This window comes from Fukomys damarensis, unplaced genomic scaffold (genome assembly GCF_012274545.1).
Source record: "Fukomys damarensis isolate Sample0158 unplaced genomic scaffold, DMR_v1.0_HiC HiC_scaffold_19, whole genome shotgun sequence".
Taxonomy (NCBI): Eukaryota; Metazoa; Chordata; class Mammalia; order Rodentia; family Bathyergidae; genus Fukomys; species Fukomys damarensis.
The window spans coordinates 61725885-61743092 of NW_022900931.1; the positions used below are offsets into that span (position 1 = coordinate 61725885).

General features: G+C 53.6%; 1 protein-coding gene across 1 annotated transcript in view; it reads right to left on the reverse strand.

Moving 5' to 3' along the window:
• Positions 1-1404: 1404 nt before the first annotated feature.
• The window catches only part of Ceacam20 (CEA cell adhesion molecule 20), a 16574-nt gene continuing 770 nt past the window's right edge, over positions 1405-17208 (reverse strand). The window contains 12 exon segments of the mRNA XM_033765998.1: positions 1405-1610; positions 3340-3462; positions 3880-3915; positions 4427-4488; positions 5283-5368; positions 5610-5721; positions 8537-8572; positions 8575-8747; positions 11832-12198; positions 13511-13792; positions 14214-14492; positions 15072-15146. Of these exon segments, the coding sequence (XP_033621889.1) occupies positions 1557-1610; positions 3340-3462; positions 3880-3915; positions 4427-4488; positions 5283-5368; positions 5610-5721; positions 8537-8572; positions 8575-8747; positions 11832-12198; positions 13511-13792; positions 14214-14492; positions 15072-15146 (1685 nt within the window). The 3' untranslated portion in view covers positions 1405-1556.

Genomic DNA, 17208 nt, shown 5'->3' on the forward strand with positions numbered 1-17208 from the left:
GGAAACTTTTGAAAATGTTGCCGACGGAGGTGTTAGAAAGATGTCAGATCTTACAGATTGATCTACAAGAACTACAAAAAGCACAAGATGCTTTCTTTGTTCATCTTCCTGTTCTGTCATTTTGCCTAATTTTTAGTTTAAGATACTCAAACAAGAAAGTGTTAGTGATGCTTCCTTGAAAACTGACTTTGTCTTTTGTTTGGCTTGTGTTTATCTTTTACAAGGTGAGTCTGCCTGCCCGAGTCCCGTCTCTGGCCCAGTCTGAATACTTCAGGGGCTTAGGACGGCTACCACTGAGGAACGGAAAGCCCCTGACCTCCGAGCTTTCCCGCCCAGCTGTTAGGGGACTGAATGAGACCCACATTTCACGCTGAGGTCAGCTGAGCCAGAGCTGGAGGAGAGCTCAGCATCCCCTGGAAAGCAAGCGGGGTACAAATCCCTGCGCTATACGTGCTGAAGACAAACACAAGAGTCCCCGCAGGAAAGGAGACGCGGTATCGCAACTCCACAGATAACAGCCCATTCTGGAAACCTCTTCTGGGCTTCCAGGATTTCGTGTGTTTGGTTTTTCTCCTGTCCTCTTCCGTCGCTCACTGTCTCCTTTCCTTGATCTCTGCTGTAAACATTAGAGAGACCCGGGACTCCGCCATCGGCCTCTGCTCCCCCTTGTCCTCATCCGCACTCCTTGGAGTTGCTGTAGCAGGCCCAGCTCGCCCAAACCCTGCACATTTCCAGGAAAGGCTGTGTGCTTGACTGACATTCCGCTGGCTTCTGAGAACTAAGCTCATACGACGTTCTGTCTGGGAAGTGTTTTCACCCTCACAAGGCCTTGAGCAACGCTCTGCAAGTTTGTCAAGATATCGGGATTTATGGGGACACCCGGCTCGTCACGGGAGCTCCAAGCCTTCAGACCCTGAGGCCACTCACACAGGCGGTGCATGCCAGTGAGACTGACCTCCCATAAAACCCCAGATACCGGGTTCAGGAGAGCAATCCTCACACACAGTGTCGTCACACGTCACTGGAGACGGGAGTCCCACGTGACCACTAAGCAGGAAGACTCGTGAGTTTGTGCAGATGCCCTGCCGAGCCCTGGCTAACTCAGACTCAGACTCTTCCTGGCCTCTGTGCTCATTCAGGAAGCAGCCATGGTGTCCTCGGCTGCTGGGGTCTCAATTCTTGTCCCACAACTTATAGTTCAGGGGCTGGCACTTTTGCCTTTTCCTATTGCTTTTAAACACATGAGAGTCTAACATTTAAAACTGGGCAGGACACGCCAGGGATTTAGCTCAGTGGTTCTGCCGCCTGCTTTGCAAGCACAAGGTCCCAAGTTCGATATCCCGTACCAAAAAAAAAAAAAAAAAAAAAAAAAAAAAAAAAAGATTTTGTAGGAGCCACAGTCCTGACCCTGACCAATACGCTGAAAATAGAATATCACACAGTCTACAAAGGCGAGAAGAAGTGACCATATTATAGTATGCGTCCAATAAATGCCACTGAATACGTGATATAGCATGGTTTCTCTAGAACTTCCAGAGAAAGGATCTCTGCTTCTGTTAGGCTTTGGAGCCGATTTGGCAGTAAGTTTCAACATCTGGATTTATGAGTGTCTGTGGAACAAAGAGAAAAATGTGAGCTCTACTGGCTGGGTGGACCCTCCTGGCCTAGCTGGCTGTAGTCTGTAGCTCAAGCTGCCCTCTGCTCCCCCATCCTGGGAACCTCCAAAGATCATCTTCCTTTTGCACTGCGCTTCAGTCATTCGGCACCTGCTGTTTGGAGATGATTGTAAGATGGCCCCATTGTCCCCACCTCCTGGTTGTTCCCCTATGGAATCCTCTCCCTTGTGGTCAGGACCTGTGACTTCCATCCAACCCACAGACTGTGTCAGAGGAGACAGAGGCCTATGACCGCACGGGCGCAGTTCTGTAACACAAGGTCATGGCTTCCATGTTGGATTTGAAGAAGCCAGACAGGGTGCTGTGAGCTGCCTATGGAGGGGGGGCCTGGGCAAAGGACAAGGACAGCCTCTCTCGGAGAGTAGGCGCTTGAGACCTTCACGACGGCCTGCAAGGAACCTAATGCTGCTTATAGCTACATGAGCTCAGAAGAACGAAAGAGGAAGGCATGGAATTTCACGGGACTCCAAAATAATGAAATGTTGTGAATGGGACTGAGTATAAAAGCATGGAGCATGAGAAAGAGCAAAGGTGAGTGAACGAAAAAGAATGAAATGCAAGACACAGAGCCGGGGATTTAGCTCGGTAGTTCCGCCGCCTGCCTCCCAAGTGCAAGGTCCCGACCGAGTTCAATCCTCCATAAAACATGGAAATAGAACAAAGTAGGCGAATCACAGAAGAATGGACGGAAAACACAATGGAAAGGAATGGAAAAGAGTGAAACAGAACCGAGTGGAAGAGGAAGGGGAGAGCGAAGGGAGAGAGGAATCAAAGGAAAAGAAAATGCAGGGAGAAACCACGCGGAGAGGGAGAAGTGGTGGATGGCGGCGGAAAGGAATGAAAGCCAGTTACACAGAGTGAACATAAACAGGGCGGCTGAAGAGAAAATAACGGCACGAGGGGAAACAGGAGGGGTGGAGTGGACGACTGCATAACTAGAAAGAATGTGAATACAATGTCATCCCAGGAATGAAAAATACAAATGAAATGAAGGGATAGGATGGAAGTTGAGTGCACCGGATTAACATAGAAGATAATGGAAAGCAGAAGAAATAAACAGAAGCTGAAAAACAGAAAAATGAAGAAACATGAGTATCAAAGACCCCCGAAGGTGTACACGCTTTCACACGACATCCACATCTCCGGAGAGCGGTTCATCGGTCTTTCCAGCCAGAAGGAATGGGAAGGAAGGAAATAAGAAAACAGCGAGGAGGGCTGCAGGGGGCTGGACCGGCGGAGTCGGATGCACGCAAGGAAACGGGGAAGAGTGGAGCAAACGGGAAGAGCCGGAAAGGGCCGGAATGGGACGCGATGCAGCATGGAGAGGCCGCGTGCAATGGAACACAACCACGAGCAAGCAAACAGTCGAGCAAAGTGAGAGCGAAAGACAGCAATGCAGGCGAGTCAAACGGGTAGAGAGGAAATCGGTGGGGTGAAAATAACTTCAGTGGAAACAGAACGGAGCAAAATGGAGTGCACCGGAGAGCAGTGGATGACATTAGCTGGAAAATGACAAGACAGACATGGATGCAATGGTACTGTGAACATTCTCCAGAGGAAATGCTCTCAACAGTCCATCCTACAGACCCTTCAGCACAGGGGGAAAATGCAACTGGGTGACATCTTCCCACTTGTCCAGAGACTCAGGCTGGCATAAAAGTACCTGGTAGTTTGACTCCCTGTTTCCTTCTGGTAGAGAGGGGCCCACTGGAAGCTCCGGAAGCCTGGGCCGTGGACTCCCGGGGCTGAGGGCAAAGCCTCCTGGGAGTGCTGGAGGCAGTCTGTTCTGCAAGCGAGCAGAGAAAGCAGGTGGGCCCACAGGCATAGCCCGCCCGGAAGATGCCACCTAACACCCAGAGAGGGGACAGGGTCCACCCAGGTTCTCACTAAGACAGGAAATGGAAGGAGGATTAAGACTCAGGTCTGCTGCTGGCTCAGAGTTCAACCTCTACTCTCGATCTTCCCCCGACCCCATGCCGGGCCAGCCCCACCGCGCTGGAACCCAGTTCCAAGTCCTGGAGGTGGAGGGGGCAAAATGAGAGCCAGAGTCCTGGAATCTGAGCCAGCTCCCTGTGACGCTATGGGCCACTTTCTCCCCACCCCTCGCCCTGGGATGCACAGTGAAGGTTCAGATAAGGCGGCCTCAGCCTGGTGAAACATGCGATCCTCAGGCACATTTTCCTCTGCAGCAGGGCCAACATACCACATAGCACTGCTCCGGGGGTGCCGACGGGAACGTCTGGGGAAATACGAAATAGTAAAGAGGCTGTGGGGCCTGGGATGGGGGCCACCCCCCAAAATTCTCAGAAACAGTCTGAGCCTCAAAGGTAGTTGCATCCCTCCTGATCCCCAGTGAGGCTGGAGGCTAAGCAAGGTCATGCATGTTAAAGTGCAAGCATCCCAGAGCCAGGCATGGTGGCACACGCCTGTAATCCCCACACTTGGGAGGCTGAGGCAGGAGGATCGCTGTCAGTTCGAGACCAGCCTGGGCTACATAGTGAGGTCCAGGTCAATCTCAACTACATAGTGAGACCCTGTCTCAAAAAAAAAAAAAAAAAAAAAGTGCAAGCATCCCAGGAGAAGAGACAGAAAGGAGGCTGGGAGTGGAGCTCACAGAGTGGACAGGAGCAATCAAATGGGCTCTGGGTCAGCAGCGGGCCTGGTCCTCACCCTCTCTCTGCTTCTGAGCCAGGGAGGGCCTGGAGGTCCTCAGAGAAGACGCCTCTGGGGCAGAGATGTAGCTCACTCACCTGATTGACTCTGCTGTGTCCCTGGAACTCAGTTTTTCTGAAATTCAGAGGCCTCGGATTGTCTAGAGAAAGCAAACCCCAGCCCAGAGCTGGAGTCAGGAAGAGACAGAGGAAGGGGCTGCTTCCCAGGGCCCTTATCCTCAGGACATAAGTAGCAGAAAACCTCCTTCCTCCCCGTCATATCTCTGGTGAGCTTAACCTCAGAATGTCTTGGAAATCAAGTTCTAGGTTACCTTAGGCTGTCTAGTGACCTGCGTGAGGAGAGAACCTAAATCCCAGCCCCAAACCTGCCCATAGGCCCTGTGTGGCCTTCCCAGGCCTAGTTCTCTATCCCCCCACCCCTGTCTCTTTCTCCCCCTCTGTGAGATGAAGCCGAACCAGCCCATCTCTAGAGGCCCTGTCACATCATGAGGCTCATCCTCTTGGAACGCTAGGGACAGAGAGGGCCGAGAGGCCTCCGTTTGCCTTTGGTCAGCCCCGCCCACCAGGCATCGTGCCGAGATGAATTATGGGAGTGGGTCTGGATTCAGTGGGGAGGGTGTGGCCCTGGACTTGCTCTGTCTACAGCAATCCAATAAGCAGGGTTTTCTGAGGCTGAGGAGAGTCTGCCACCATATTGTCCTTCTTTTCCCACAGCTGCTGGAACAGGTGGAACCCGTCAGAATTCTTGACGCCAGTCTCAACCGGATTCTTCATGGGGATACAGGGGTTCTGGGGCTCAGGGAGCCGCTGCAGGGCTCGCCCGAGATCAGACAGTCGTCTGGTGGCAGAGCTGGGAGGAGAGGCCCCGGGCTTCCACCCCAGCTCTTCCCCAGCGCCTATCGCTGCCCCAAATGTCCACCATGGGGTCACTCACCGGCACTGGGCTCTGTAGAGTTCTTCCTCCCGGAAGTAGGTTGTGAGGCCTTTGACCCGGGGTCATCTGCTAATATCCTTGAGAGCCTGAAATCCCAGAGCTTCCTTATCGTTTGCTGAATTATAAGTCATCAAGTGAATTACCAGTAAACACAGCTAGTTCTTGCCCATCTTCACAGGTTCTGTCCATGTCCCAGATGTTCTTAGACAATGACTCCCCTCCCCCTGAATTCCCCAGCGGCCGGGACACCAACTCTGCACTACGATCAACAACCCTCTTGCCAGGCGGCCCCTGCTGGCCACATCCCATCCCCTTCCCAGGAATTACCATCCAGCCTTTCTGCTGTAATAGCCCAGTCCTGCCACCAGAGCAATGACAATCAGGACTCCAGCGACGATGCCAGCAATGATTCCCCCAGACAGGGAGGACGACGGGGGACCTGGACAGAGGGAATCAAGGCCCAGGCCTGACACACTGACACACCCTCGTTCCTGCTGGCAGTCCCACCCCTAAGCGTGTGGCTTTTTTCTCCAGTACTGGGGATATAAGCTAGGGTCTTAGCATTGAGCTACATCCCCAGCAGCCCCCTTTTTAAATCTTGAGACTGGGTCTCATTAAACTGCCCAGGCTGGGCTTGAACTTGCAGTCTTCCTGCCTCAGCCTCCCAGAGAGCTGTGCCACCATGCCGCAGGTGTGGCTTTATCTCCACTGACATGTTATGAGTCTTGCTTTTCCCATTGCTGGGAAACAGCAGTTCACGAATCACACCATTTCTGGAGTCAGTTGGCCTGTGTTCAAATCTCAGCTGTGTGACCTTGGGCGCGCTATGTAACATCTGGGTTCAGTTGTCTTTGCTGTAAAAGAGGAATGAGACTTCCTACTTTAAAGGGCTGCTGGAAAGACTGAACATATGTGCATTCAGGTTTGATATAGGTCATGCTCAAAGTGATATATATCTGTACGTGTGGTGATATAACTCTCTCTATATGGCGTTTGCACCCATGGGAGGTGGCGATAAATACACTGGCTGGGACAGACGCTGCAGATTTGGATTTGGATGGTGGGTCGGGGCCTGCAGCTCCCCCATCCCATGATCCGAAGGAAAGGGCTTTGGCACCAGGGCCCTGGCTGCCGCTCAGACCCCCTCGCTCTCTGAAGCCGTGACCCCAGACAAGTGGATTCGTTCCTGCAGGAGCACACGGAGGCAAACCGTGGCCGAGCAGGCGAGGTGAAACTGAGATGAGATCACGCACGTCAAGCCCTGGCACGCAGGAGGCAGCACATGCATGGCAGCCGTTCTCACGGATGTTGGCCTGTGGGTTTTGATTTCCACTTCTGCCAGCCTTTCTCAAAGGGTGGATCAAGAGACTGTTAGGATCAAGAGGGCAGCCGCGAGGGTTGGGGTGTGAGGAAGGTCTGCTTTCGAGGGTCAGGAGGGGGCTTCCTGTGAGGCCCCTGGAGCTTCGACTTAGCCGCTGAGTTTCCATTTCTTAATGTCAAACAAACATAGACTGTACACTTCGGAGGGGCCTGAAGATGAAATGAGCTCAGACACAGAAGTACCAGCAAGGTACCTGGCCCATAGTAGGTGCTTCATTAAAGATGCTGGCTACCTCCACTTATATAAGGGTTAACCTTAGTTATAACCCCAGACAGTAGGCTGAGGCAGGAGGAGCACAAGTTCAAGGTCAGCCTGTGCAACTCAGACTTAGTGAGACCCTGTCTCAAATTTTATTTATTGATTGATTGATTTGGTACCGGGGATCAAACTCGGGACCTTGCACTTGCGAGGCAGCCAGTAGAACCATTGAGCTAAATCCCCGGCCCTGTCTCAAAACTTAGAAAGGGCTGGGGATATAGCTCAGTGGGAGAGCACTTACCTAGCAGGTGTGGGGCCCTGGGTTCCACCTCTATTTTTTAAAATGTGGTGATGGTGATGGGAGAAGCTCCTATCTGGCCATCCCGAAGCACCTTGAGCCCTCCGTACCTGATCTCTTTAAAACTCTACAACACTGATCACAACTGACTGGCAGCTGCCTCACTGAGTACCTATTTCACTCACCCAACCCTCATCCCAAGACCACAGCGCTGTTCTGAAGACTAAAAGAGGTGATTTGAAGCCAGGCATGGTGGCACACATCTGTAATCCCAGCACTTGGGAGGCTGAGACAGGAGGATCTCTGTGAGTTCAAGACCAGCCTGGGCTGCACAGTGAGACCCTGTCTCAAAAAACCAAAAAAAGCAAAAAAGAGGTGCTTTGAGAAGCTGCCTGAGGTCCTAAGCTCAGTGAGTGACCATAGCCGCTGCTATAAGGTCAGCAGTGGCAGGACCAGTGTCCCTAGGTCCCAGTCTCTTCCCTGGGACAGTGGAGATATCAGTGGGCTCACCTTGTGACTGGCTGACAGGCAGGAACTCAAAAGAAAAAAACCCACAAAGTGCTTGTTGGTTTCTACATGGGAGGCTTGGCTCAGACATATGGCATGGACTCAGTTAAGAATAATTTCAGTTGTTTAACAAACAGTGTGCTGGCAACAGCTCTGAGAACTTTATAAATGTTAATTAATCCTCAACATCCTTAGAAATAGACACAATTATTATTTTTGCTTCACAGAGGCCCAGAGAGGTTCAGTAACTTGTCTAAGGTCACACAGCTAAAAAGCACTGAAACCAGGGTGTGGATTGTGTGAAGAGCAATTCTATGCTGCTCTCTCGAGAGCTCAACACAGAAGTACAGGGAATCTTTGCAAGTTGCCTGTATTCGCTCAGGATATCTGTGACTTGTCCTTCTAAATAACTCTGAAAGGTACTCGCAAATCCCTATTTTTCTTCTTTTTCTTCTGGTACTGGGGATTGAACCTAGGGCATTTGCTCTGAGCTATATCCCTAACCCTTTTGTTTTTTAATTTTTGAGACAGGATCTCACCCAGCTGCCCATGATGGAGTAGAACTTGTGATCCTCCTGCCTCAGCCTCCCAGAGCGCTGGGATTTATATGTGTGCATCACCACACCTGGCTATAAACCTCACTTGCAGGAAAGAAAACAGGATCAGCACAGCCTGGAGTTTACCAAGGTGCACAGCAGGGAGGAGAGGCTGGAGGGCCTGGGCATTCATTCAGGGTAGGGACTGGTGGCTCTAGACTGGGAACCCCCGGTCCACGCATGGTCACACCCCGGCCCCTGGCACGGAGGCTGGGTGCTGGGCCAGCATCGGGAGGGTCACATGGGTCCCAGGCCAGCACACCCGCAGATTCACCCAGCACGCTCACCAGGACGGAGGCGGAGCGGGCCTGCCGGTCAGAGGGTTGAAGGCCGCGCAGTTGCAGGCGCCCCGGTGCGCCCAGGTCCCTGTGCGGAAGACCAGCTGTCCCACCCCCCACCCCCGCAGCTCCAGCCGTCCGGCACCCAGCCGGGACTTGGCCCAACACTGCAGGGTCTGGTTGGAGTCGAGCTTCACCCCCGTAGTTCTGAGCACCCCGACCCCGCAGCCCCTAATGAGTACTCAGTCCCGGCCCTCTGCTGGCAGAGCTGATGCCCCCGCCCCTGCTTCGGCAGTGCAGTTTGCTTGTTTGCTCCTCTGTTTATCCCTTCTCCATTGGAACGAGGGCAATTCCAGTCTGCAGCAGGAAGACAAGGGCTCTTCTACCGGATGCTGAAAGGAATCTCAGTAGGATAAAGAGAAAATGAGCCCTTTCCCTCCTGTGCTGCCCAACAAGCACACTGTGGTCCATGCTAAGGGACAAAAACCGTGTGCCAAAGTGGATTTTTGTGTGTGAGTGGGGAGGTTAAGACAGGGCTCACTGTGTAGTGCAGGCTGCCCTTGAACTCACTATGTAGCCCAGGCTGGTCTTGAACTCACAGCCATCCTCCTGCCTCAGCCTCCCCCAAGCGCTAGGATTACAGGTGTGGGCCATCACTCAGGCGCCACAGATAATTCTAACAAAGGAATCTTACACAGCACCAGGCTTCCAAAACTGTCACTGTGACGTGCACGTGGCTTCTGCCCGCTGATACTGTGGGCCCTCAATGGCATCAGCTCTGGTGAGTTTTTTTTTTGTAACTCTCTGCGCCTCCCCCACATACACGAAAGAAACAAAATGAAAGTGTAAATCAGTGGGAACTGCCCAAACATGGGCACACACGCAATGGGGAGAAGCCACGCGAGACTGCCGTGGGTGACAGCTGTGCCCGTATCGTGCCCTGGCGTGGGCACCTGGTCCTGAGAGCTTTGGGAACAGTCGGGCAAGGCCACTCGCAGAAGTCCGGAGAGGTGGGATGCAAGACTGAGGGGAGACTGCAGATGAACAGAGGGGAAATGGCCCGGGAGCTGCGGGAGAGAGGAGTGAGAAGATAGAAAGAAAGAGCTGAGGCGGATTCTGTGACCTTGACCGTGACCTTGACCGTGACCTTGTTAGCAGAGAAAGCGTCCAGTGAACGCTGGATCCCAGCTTCTAGAACACTGTGGGCACTCAGTCAAACTTGTCGATTTGGAAACTGGCCTTAGGCTGAGAATCCTTTAAAAACCATAATCCCCTGCTGCCTCGGTGGTGTGTGGTGGCGCCCACCTGGAATCCCAGCTAATCAGCAAGCTGAGGCAGGAGGATTATGTGTTTGAGACCAGCCTGGGCAACCTAGTGAAATCCCGTCTCAAAATCAAAAGGGCTATGGATGTAGCTCAGTGTTCCCTGCATTCACTCCTCGGTGCCATTAAAAACAAACAAACAAACAAACAAAAACAGTAGACTCCTCTTCACCTTGCCCTGAGTGGGAGGGTTCGTCTGACCCTAGGGGGTGAAGCAATGGGTCATTGGAATTTAAGGCGTGAAAACAAGGTGAGCAATCTTGAGCATCCTGGTGGGAAAAGTCCTGCTTCCTGGTGGGAGTCCCGCCCTGACCGTCACCTGCCCACACTTTCTGATTTCATGCGGGAGTAAGATCTGCCCGGACGCCCGCCCTCCGTCTTGTCTCAGGGCCACCGCATGCTCTGTTCCTCTGGCTGCGATGCTTCTACTCCTACTTCTTCTTTGGAGCCTCTGGCTGTGCCCCTTCCCACCTTTCCAGCCTGGGGCTTCCTCTGGACTCCCAAATCCTCCTTTCCCCCCGGCCGCAGTCTCCACACTGTGCCGTACTCGCCCGAGTAAGTCCAGGGGGGCCCCGGGCGCGGACACCGGGGCTCTGATTAGCAACTGCCTGGCATGTTGCTCAGCTCAAAATAGTTTTGGGTTAACTACTGAGGGAGGCAGGAAAGTGGGGAGAGCAACAGAGAAGGGCAAAGAGGGAAGATGCCTGGGCCTAACACATCCCGTGAGCCCCGCTACTTCACACAGGCAGAGGGGCCCGTTTCTCCCCCACCTCCTCCGGCTCAGCTCATGACTTCCACACGTTCCTCCTTGGCCTCCTGTTGAGCAGGAGCAAGTCCCACAGGCTGTATCTACCCTGAAATCCACCCCAGCCCTCCCGTGGGCTGCCCTGGCCAGTTCCCGGATGTGTGTGTACCGGGGGAACTGAGGCAGATCCTTTTCCGGGAGATGCGGAGGGCTTGTCGGGTGTCCTTAGCTACATGGCAGTCGGGGTGCTTTCTCCTGGCCTCTCCTCCCCGTCTGATGAAGTCCCAGCCTCCTGAGGCCGCTTCCAGGCTTCTCCTCCAGGCTGCCTCGCTCAGAATAAAATCCTGCCGTGGACGGCGCTGTGGATCCACCCCCGGGGCTGTGAGGCCCAGGACCCAGATGAACACAGCCCGGCCCTCACCTCTGCGCCTGTCCTTCCTCTCCTGTAGCCAGGCTGCTGAGGCCCTGTGAAGATCTGTCTCTGTCCTGTCCCTATTCCAGAACCTTCTGCAGCTCGAGCGCCCTCCTGGCCCGGAGGACCTGGGTGACCTGGCCCCCAGCCCTCCTCCCTGGCTCTCTCTCCTTCCTCTCTCCTGTACTTCAGCCTCGGGGGCCTCCTGAGGCTCCTCCGACACCAAGCACTGTCCCACTCCACGTGCTGCCGCCTCCCCCAGAGCAGGAGCTCTGTACCCCAGCCACCTTCATGCCTCGCTCCCTCACCTCTGTGTGTGAGTGTGAGTGTGAGTGTGAGTGAGTGTTGCTGGGGGTCAAAGCCATGGGCTTTCTGCCGCGGAGCTATGACCCCAGCCCTTTTTCATTCTAAGACAGGGATTCACTAAGATGCCCAGGCTGGGCTTGAGTTTGCAATCCTCCTGCCTCGGCCTCCCAGAAGTGCCCTCATCTCCTTCTGTGTGTGCACAAACATCACCTTCTTACGGCCAGGGATTTAGCACCTGCCTCGCAAGCACAAGGTCCTGAGCTCAATCCCCAGTACCAAAAACATCACCTCCTCAGGAAATCCCCGGCCCCTGGCTAAGGCGGCCACACCTCCCCCGTCGTGGTAGCCCCTGTGCCCTGCCCTGCCTCTCAGTCCTCCATAGCCTGAGACGGTCTTACCTCCTTAACCTGTCTCCCCACTGTTTACAGCCGGTCTGCTCCCCACCCCCAGGCAGGCACCAGGTGGTGCCCGCATTCACACCTGGCACGGGCCAAGCTCTCAGTCACAGTGGGATGACCGAGCAGAGGAGCCTGCAGAGAGATGGGAGAGGGAGGAGAAACAGCAGTGCCGGACGCGACAACTCACAGCTGGTGGTCAGCCCAAAGGGGTCGCTCAGTGCTTGTTGGTCCCGGGTCCAGATCTTACACTGGTAGGGGCCCGCGTCATCCTGCCGGAGACTATGGATGACCAGGGTCCTGTTGTCAGCTGACAGCACCAGCCGCTCACTTGGCAGCAGGGGCTGACCCTCCCGGAGCCAGAGGATGCCGATACCCTCGTAGGCGGTCTGGCAGGTCAGGGTCACGGAGCTGCTGTCCTCCACGAAATCCACGCCCTGGAACACCACGCGAGGCTTGGCCAGACTTCCCGGGGACGCTAGAGATAAAGGGCCAGGCTCAGGGACACCACCCAGCCTCCTGACCGAGCCCCATGGAGCTTTCCCAGGGCTGGATGTGTGTGTGCTCTGCCTAAGACTGTGTGGTGTGTGTGATACATGGATGTCTTTCGTGTAATGATGCTGTGGGTGCACTGTAGGTTTTATGTGTGTGTGGTGTGCGTATGTTTTGTGTATTTTATATCTGCTGTATGTGTTTTGAAAATGTGAGGTGTGTAGGTAGCATACATACTTGTGTGCACTTTGTGTGTGAATGTGTTACACATGTATGCATTCTCTGTACATGCGTGTGTGTTCCATGTCTGTGGTATTGGATACATAATACACATGCACTGTGTTGTCTTTTATGCCCTGTCTAGGACTGTACTGCATGTGACACCCATTTTGTGTGTATATTTTTGTCACTTGCATATCGTATGTACTGAGGTGTTGAATCTGTGTAATATGGTGTGTTTTTGTGTGTAGTTTCTTAAGTATCTATGATATCGATCGGTTGTGATGTTGGATAGATGTTAAATATCTGTGGTGTGTGTACGTGGTGTGTCTGTCATGAGCATGTATGTTTTGTTTGAGAGTGTTTCGTGTGTCTATGGTATGTTTTGTAGTGTCATGGATTTAAGATGTGTGTCTGTGTTCTGCGTGTGTGTCAGAAGTGTTGCATATGTGCTAGGAATATGTGGGTGCATTGGGTGTGTCTGTGAGTCTGACTGTACAGGATGTGTAGTGTTGTATGTCCTTGATGTGTTAGACACTTTGTGTTGAGTGTGTTGGGTTCACCGTGTGCACATCATGTGGATCTGTGTGGCATCGTGTTCTGAATGTACAAGTGTGCTGTGCAGGTGTGGTTATTACTCCTGTGTGTGCAGTGTGGGAGTGTTACGTTAGTGTTTAGAAGCACAGCCAGCTGGCCCCCTGGCTTCCAGAGAATCAGCTCACGGGCCCATGGAGAGCCAGTAGTCTTGCAGAGGATGTGCCAGGCCAGCGTCGGGTCCTTCCCCAAGGTCAGGGCCCGCTCAGCCACCAGCCAAACAGGAATCCCCGCTCCTCTGGGCCCTCCTCAAACTCTAGGCTGTTGGGGTACCTCAGTGGCTCCACAGTTTCAGCCCCCCTCGAGAATCTGATGACAATCACTGACTCTTTCTCTAGAACACAACACACTTTGTGTGCAACTTGGACGGCCCATCCAGGGATCCCAGATGTACAAAAGCACCAGATGCAGCTCCCGGTCCTTTTGAAGATGGAAGGCTCTGATTCTCGGGGCAACCAGGAGAGGAAACCGGAAGGCAGACTCACCGAGGACTAGGACTTTAAGAACGCCCAGGCGGAACTGGTTGGTGGCTCTGTTAGACACCAGGCACCTGTAGATGCCCTCATCTTTCCTGGACACTGCAGGGATGGTAAGTGTTCTCGTGGTAGGAGGCAGGATAGAGTCATTCGGGAGATACCAGGCATAGGTGGCGGCAGGTTGACTCTGTGTTTCCGCCCAGAAGTTCACGGTGGAGCCCTTCGTCACCTCCACTACCCCCCTGCTGAGGACGCCCGAGTCCACCTTGATCTCAACAGGGTCAGGACCATCTGGGAGGACAAGAATAATCATAGTAGTGACCATAGCATCAGCAACAGCTCTTTCATGAAGGATTTAGGGGGTCAGTAAACGCTATATTTCCCTCCTCCCCACTCAAGCTCTGGGCCAGTTGAAAAGGAGGCTAAATGTCAGCCCTGTGCCTGGGTGAAACACGATTGAAGACGCATCGAAAGTAATGCCGGCTCTTTGCTGACCCTACCCAGGCAGGAACGTGGATCAGAAACAGCTGAGGTTTGGGATCTCTGGTTTAGACCCATCAATTGGAGGTTTCTAATAGAATCTGATCCGAGGTGTCGAATGGTTATACGTTTGGGTTTTGAAGGCAGACGGGTCTGGGTTTAGGGGGGATTCACAGTGTGAGGCTGAACAAGGAGCCGGGAAAGGGGGTGGGGAGAATGGAGGGAGACTCACAGTTCACCTGCAGGAAGGTGATGTCACTGCTCTGGACCTCAACAGCGCCCCAGACTTCACATTGGTAAGTCCCCGCATCCTCCCGCTGGACAGTGAGGATGGTGAACCTCCTGCCATCTGCAGACAGCTGCATGCGCTCATTTAACACGAGGGGGACGTTGTTGGAGACCCAGTGGATGGAGACATCGACGTCCACAGTGTAACAGTGGAAGGTCACCATTTCCCCGTGCTCTATGACCATGCCCTGGCTGGTCGAAATGGTGGGCTTGTCCAGCGGTTCTGCAAGGGAGGGAAACAGAGGCAGGGACGTGGATGGAAGACGAACAGGACATAGTGACAGAGGGATCCAGAGAGACAGAAAGAGACTGGCGTGGCCAGAAGACATTCTGGAGCTGGAGTGCCTGGGCTCGAAGACTGGACCTACTGCTAGTTCCGAGTGATCTTATCTAACTTTACTTCCCTTCTGCAAGCCCCCTGTGTGAGTAAAGTAGAGGGCCTGAGCCACGAGAAGGGGTCAGTCACCTTCATACCAGGGGTCATATCGCCTTCAAAGAGGACTAAGCTCACAACAAAGATGCCAGCAAAAGTGCCCTCTCCCTGCCACAACTACAGTCCTGCCCTTTGCTCCTGTCCCCAATACAACCAATTGGACCAATCACTGCCACACCTCAGCGGGGCCAATCAGAATCATCCTCATCCTCCTGGGACTTGGGGTGGGGAACCCCAAGACAGATCTCTGGGAAGGCAGAAATCGGAGTAACAGCCTTGTCTTCTGTGCCCACGCTCTGAATCTTCCACAAGTCTGGAGTCCCCAGGGCGGGGGTGGGGGTCTCAAACGTAGATGAATATCCTTCTCACTTTGGGTGTTAGGTAGGCTGGCTTGGAGGGCAAGCTGAGCTGCGGCTGGAAGATCCCATAAGGTCCACAGTGAGGCTGGAAGGGGAGAAAAGCAGTCGGTGTTCAGGGAGGGGCAGGTGAATCAGGGCCAGTTACGGCGGTCAGTTACGGTTTTCAGAAGCGGAGAGGAGTCTGTGGTTACTGACATGGCATATTCCGTCTTAGAGACTTATCCTGTCCACTGCTTACTGGCTAAGTGACCTTGGATGTGTCTTTTCTCCCTGAGTCTCAATTTCCTCCTCTGTAAAATGAACCTAAGATCACCTGCATCCTAGGGTTGCTGGGTTGGTAATTAATACTGGTAAGCTTCACCTGAGCTGTCGTCGCTGTGTGACCGCTCACCATTTTTATTCTCCTGGAGACCCGTGGCAGCCTCCCCATTCCACATCAAAGGACACAGGTGCTCAGAGGCCAAGACCACAGAGTAAATGGCGGGAGCTGCATTTGAACCTGGCCTCCCGGGCCTCAAAGATGGTATAATTCTAGGGATGGGCATGGAGCCAAACTTGATCGATGGGAACTCCCAGTGGGAGCAGTTAGCGTCCTGCGATTCCCCAGATTTACTCTCGGGATATTTGCCATGCGTGGGATGGGAGGGAAAGCGGAATCAGGTCACAGTGGTTCCTAGCTTCCCGTGCGGTCAATTCTGCAACACAGCCACGGAGGCTGGACTTGGGCAGGTGGGACCCAACCCCGGCAGCCATGCTTATGTGCAGCTGAGCCGGTTACCTCTTATCTCTCTGTAACCCAATCCAGAGAAGCCACCACACTCCTCCCCAGCCCTCAGAGGCTCCATTTTGGGCCAAGCACTGTCCAACTTCCTGCCAGTCAGTGGTGTAGGACAGCAGCTCCCCGGAGTCTGGGAGGAAACATGGACCCCGATTTTTATGGCCCCAATGTCATGGGCGAGAGCTTTCTCTCTGAGCCTCCGCGTCTCCATCCGCACATGGGAAGAGCAGGAGAGCTTAGCTCGTTGGCTCGTCCTAAGGCAGCAAACGTGACACATCAGATGTGATGTGCTCAACACGGCTCCTGGTCAGGGTCCGGTCACTGTTGTGAGTGTGGTGGTGGCCGCAATGGTGGCATCTGTATTTCTCCGTCTCCAGGGTCATCGGAGTCCAGGGCCACTTCTAAGCTTGGAGCAACAGTCTAGATTTGACCCCTAGCTTTGTCACCTATTCAGGCAAATGACACTCTCTGAATCTGTTTCCCCATTTGTAGACTGAGAGTAAAAATAGTTCCAGCCTCAAATAAGTGTTGTAAGGAAAAATGGAATAATGTGAGAGACGGCATCCTTCGCAGGGCAGGACTCCTCATGAGAAAGACAGAGAAGCCTCCTCCTCCAGGCCCCTGCCTGGCCCCTTCTGTCCTGTTTCCTTCTCCTGGGCCCTGACTTCTGTCCCCTGGGCAGAGGCCAAGCTTGCAGACACAGCTGATAACCCTCGTCCTTCAGGAGGACCTTGGAGTCTGTGTCGTTTTCCCGTCAATGAGGAAGCTCTGACCCAGAGAGGGAGCTGCTGTCAGGATCACACGGCAGTGGTGAGGCTGGGCTGAGGCCTCAGTTCTGCCCGTGACCGAGGGCCAACTCAGTTCTTCTCCTCCAAAGCACCTTTCTTATCAAAATTTCTCCCCTTTGCCTCAGATGTTCTTTAGATGCGAATTTCCTCTCCGCCCCACCCTAATGGGTGGACTGCTCAGGGTCAGCACATCCTCCCTCTGCCTGCCTCACTCCTGCCCATCCACCTGTCTGCTGTGCGCCGGCTCCTTCTCCACCTCTCTCTCTCCTCTCTCCCTCTTACGCTATTTCTCTCAGTGACTTGGTGCTGTCTTCACGCTGTCTCTGTGTGTTCTCCCTCCCTCTCTGATACCCCACCCTGCTTTGCCCTCTGGCGCAGTCTCCAGTATTACTTTCAGTCCTTTTCTCCATCTCTCTTTGTATCTCTGTCTCTGTCTCCTGTTTGTATCTCTTTTGCATCTGTCTTTACTTCTGTCTATGTCTCTATTCCTCCTGCCTCTCTGTAAACACACACACACACACACACACCCCACTGACAAGTGGACACACACACACACACCCCACTGACAAGTGGACACACAC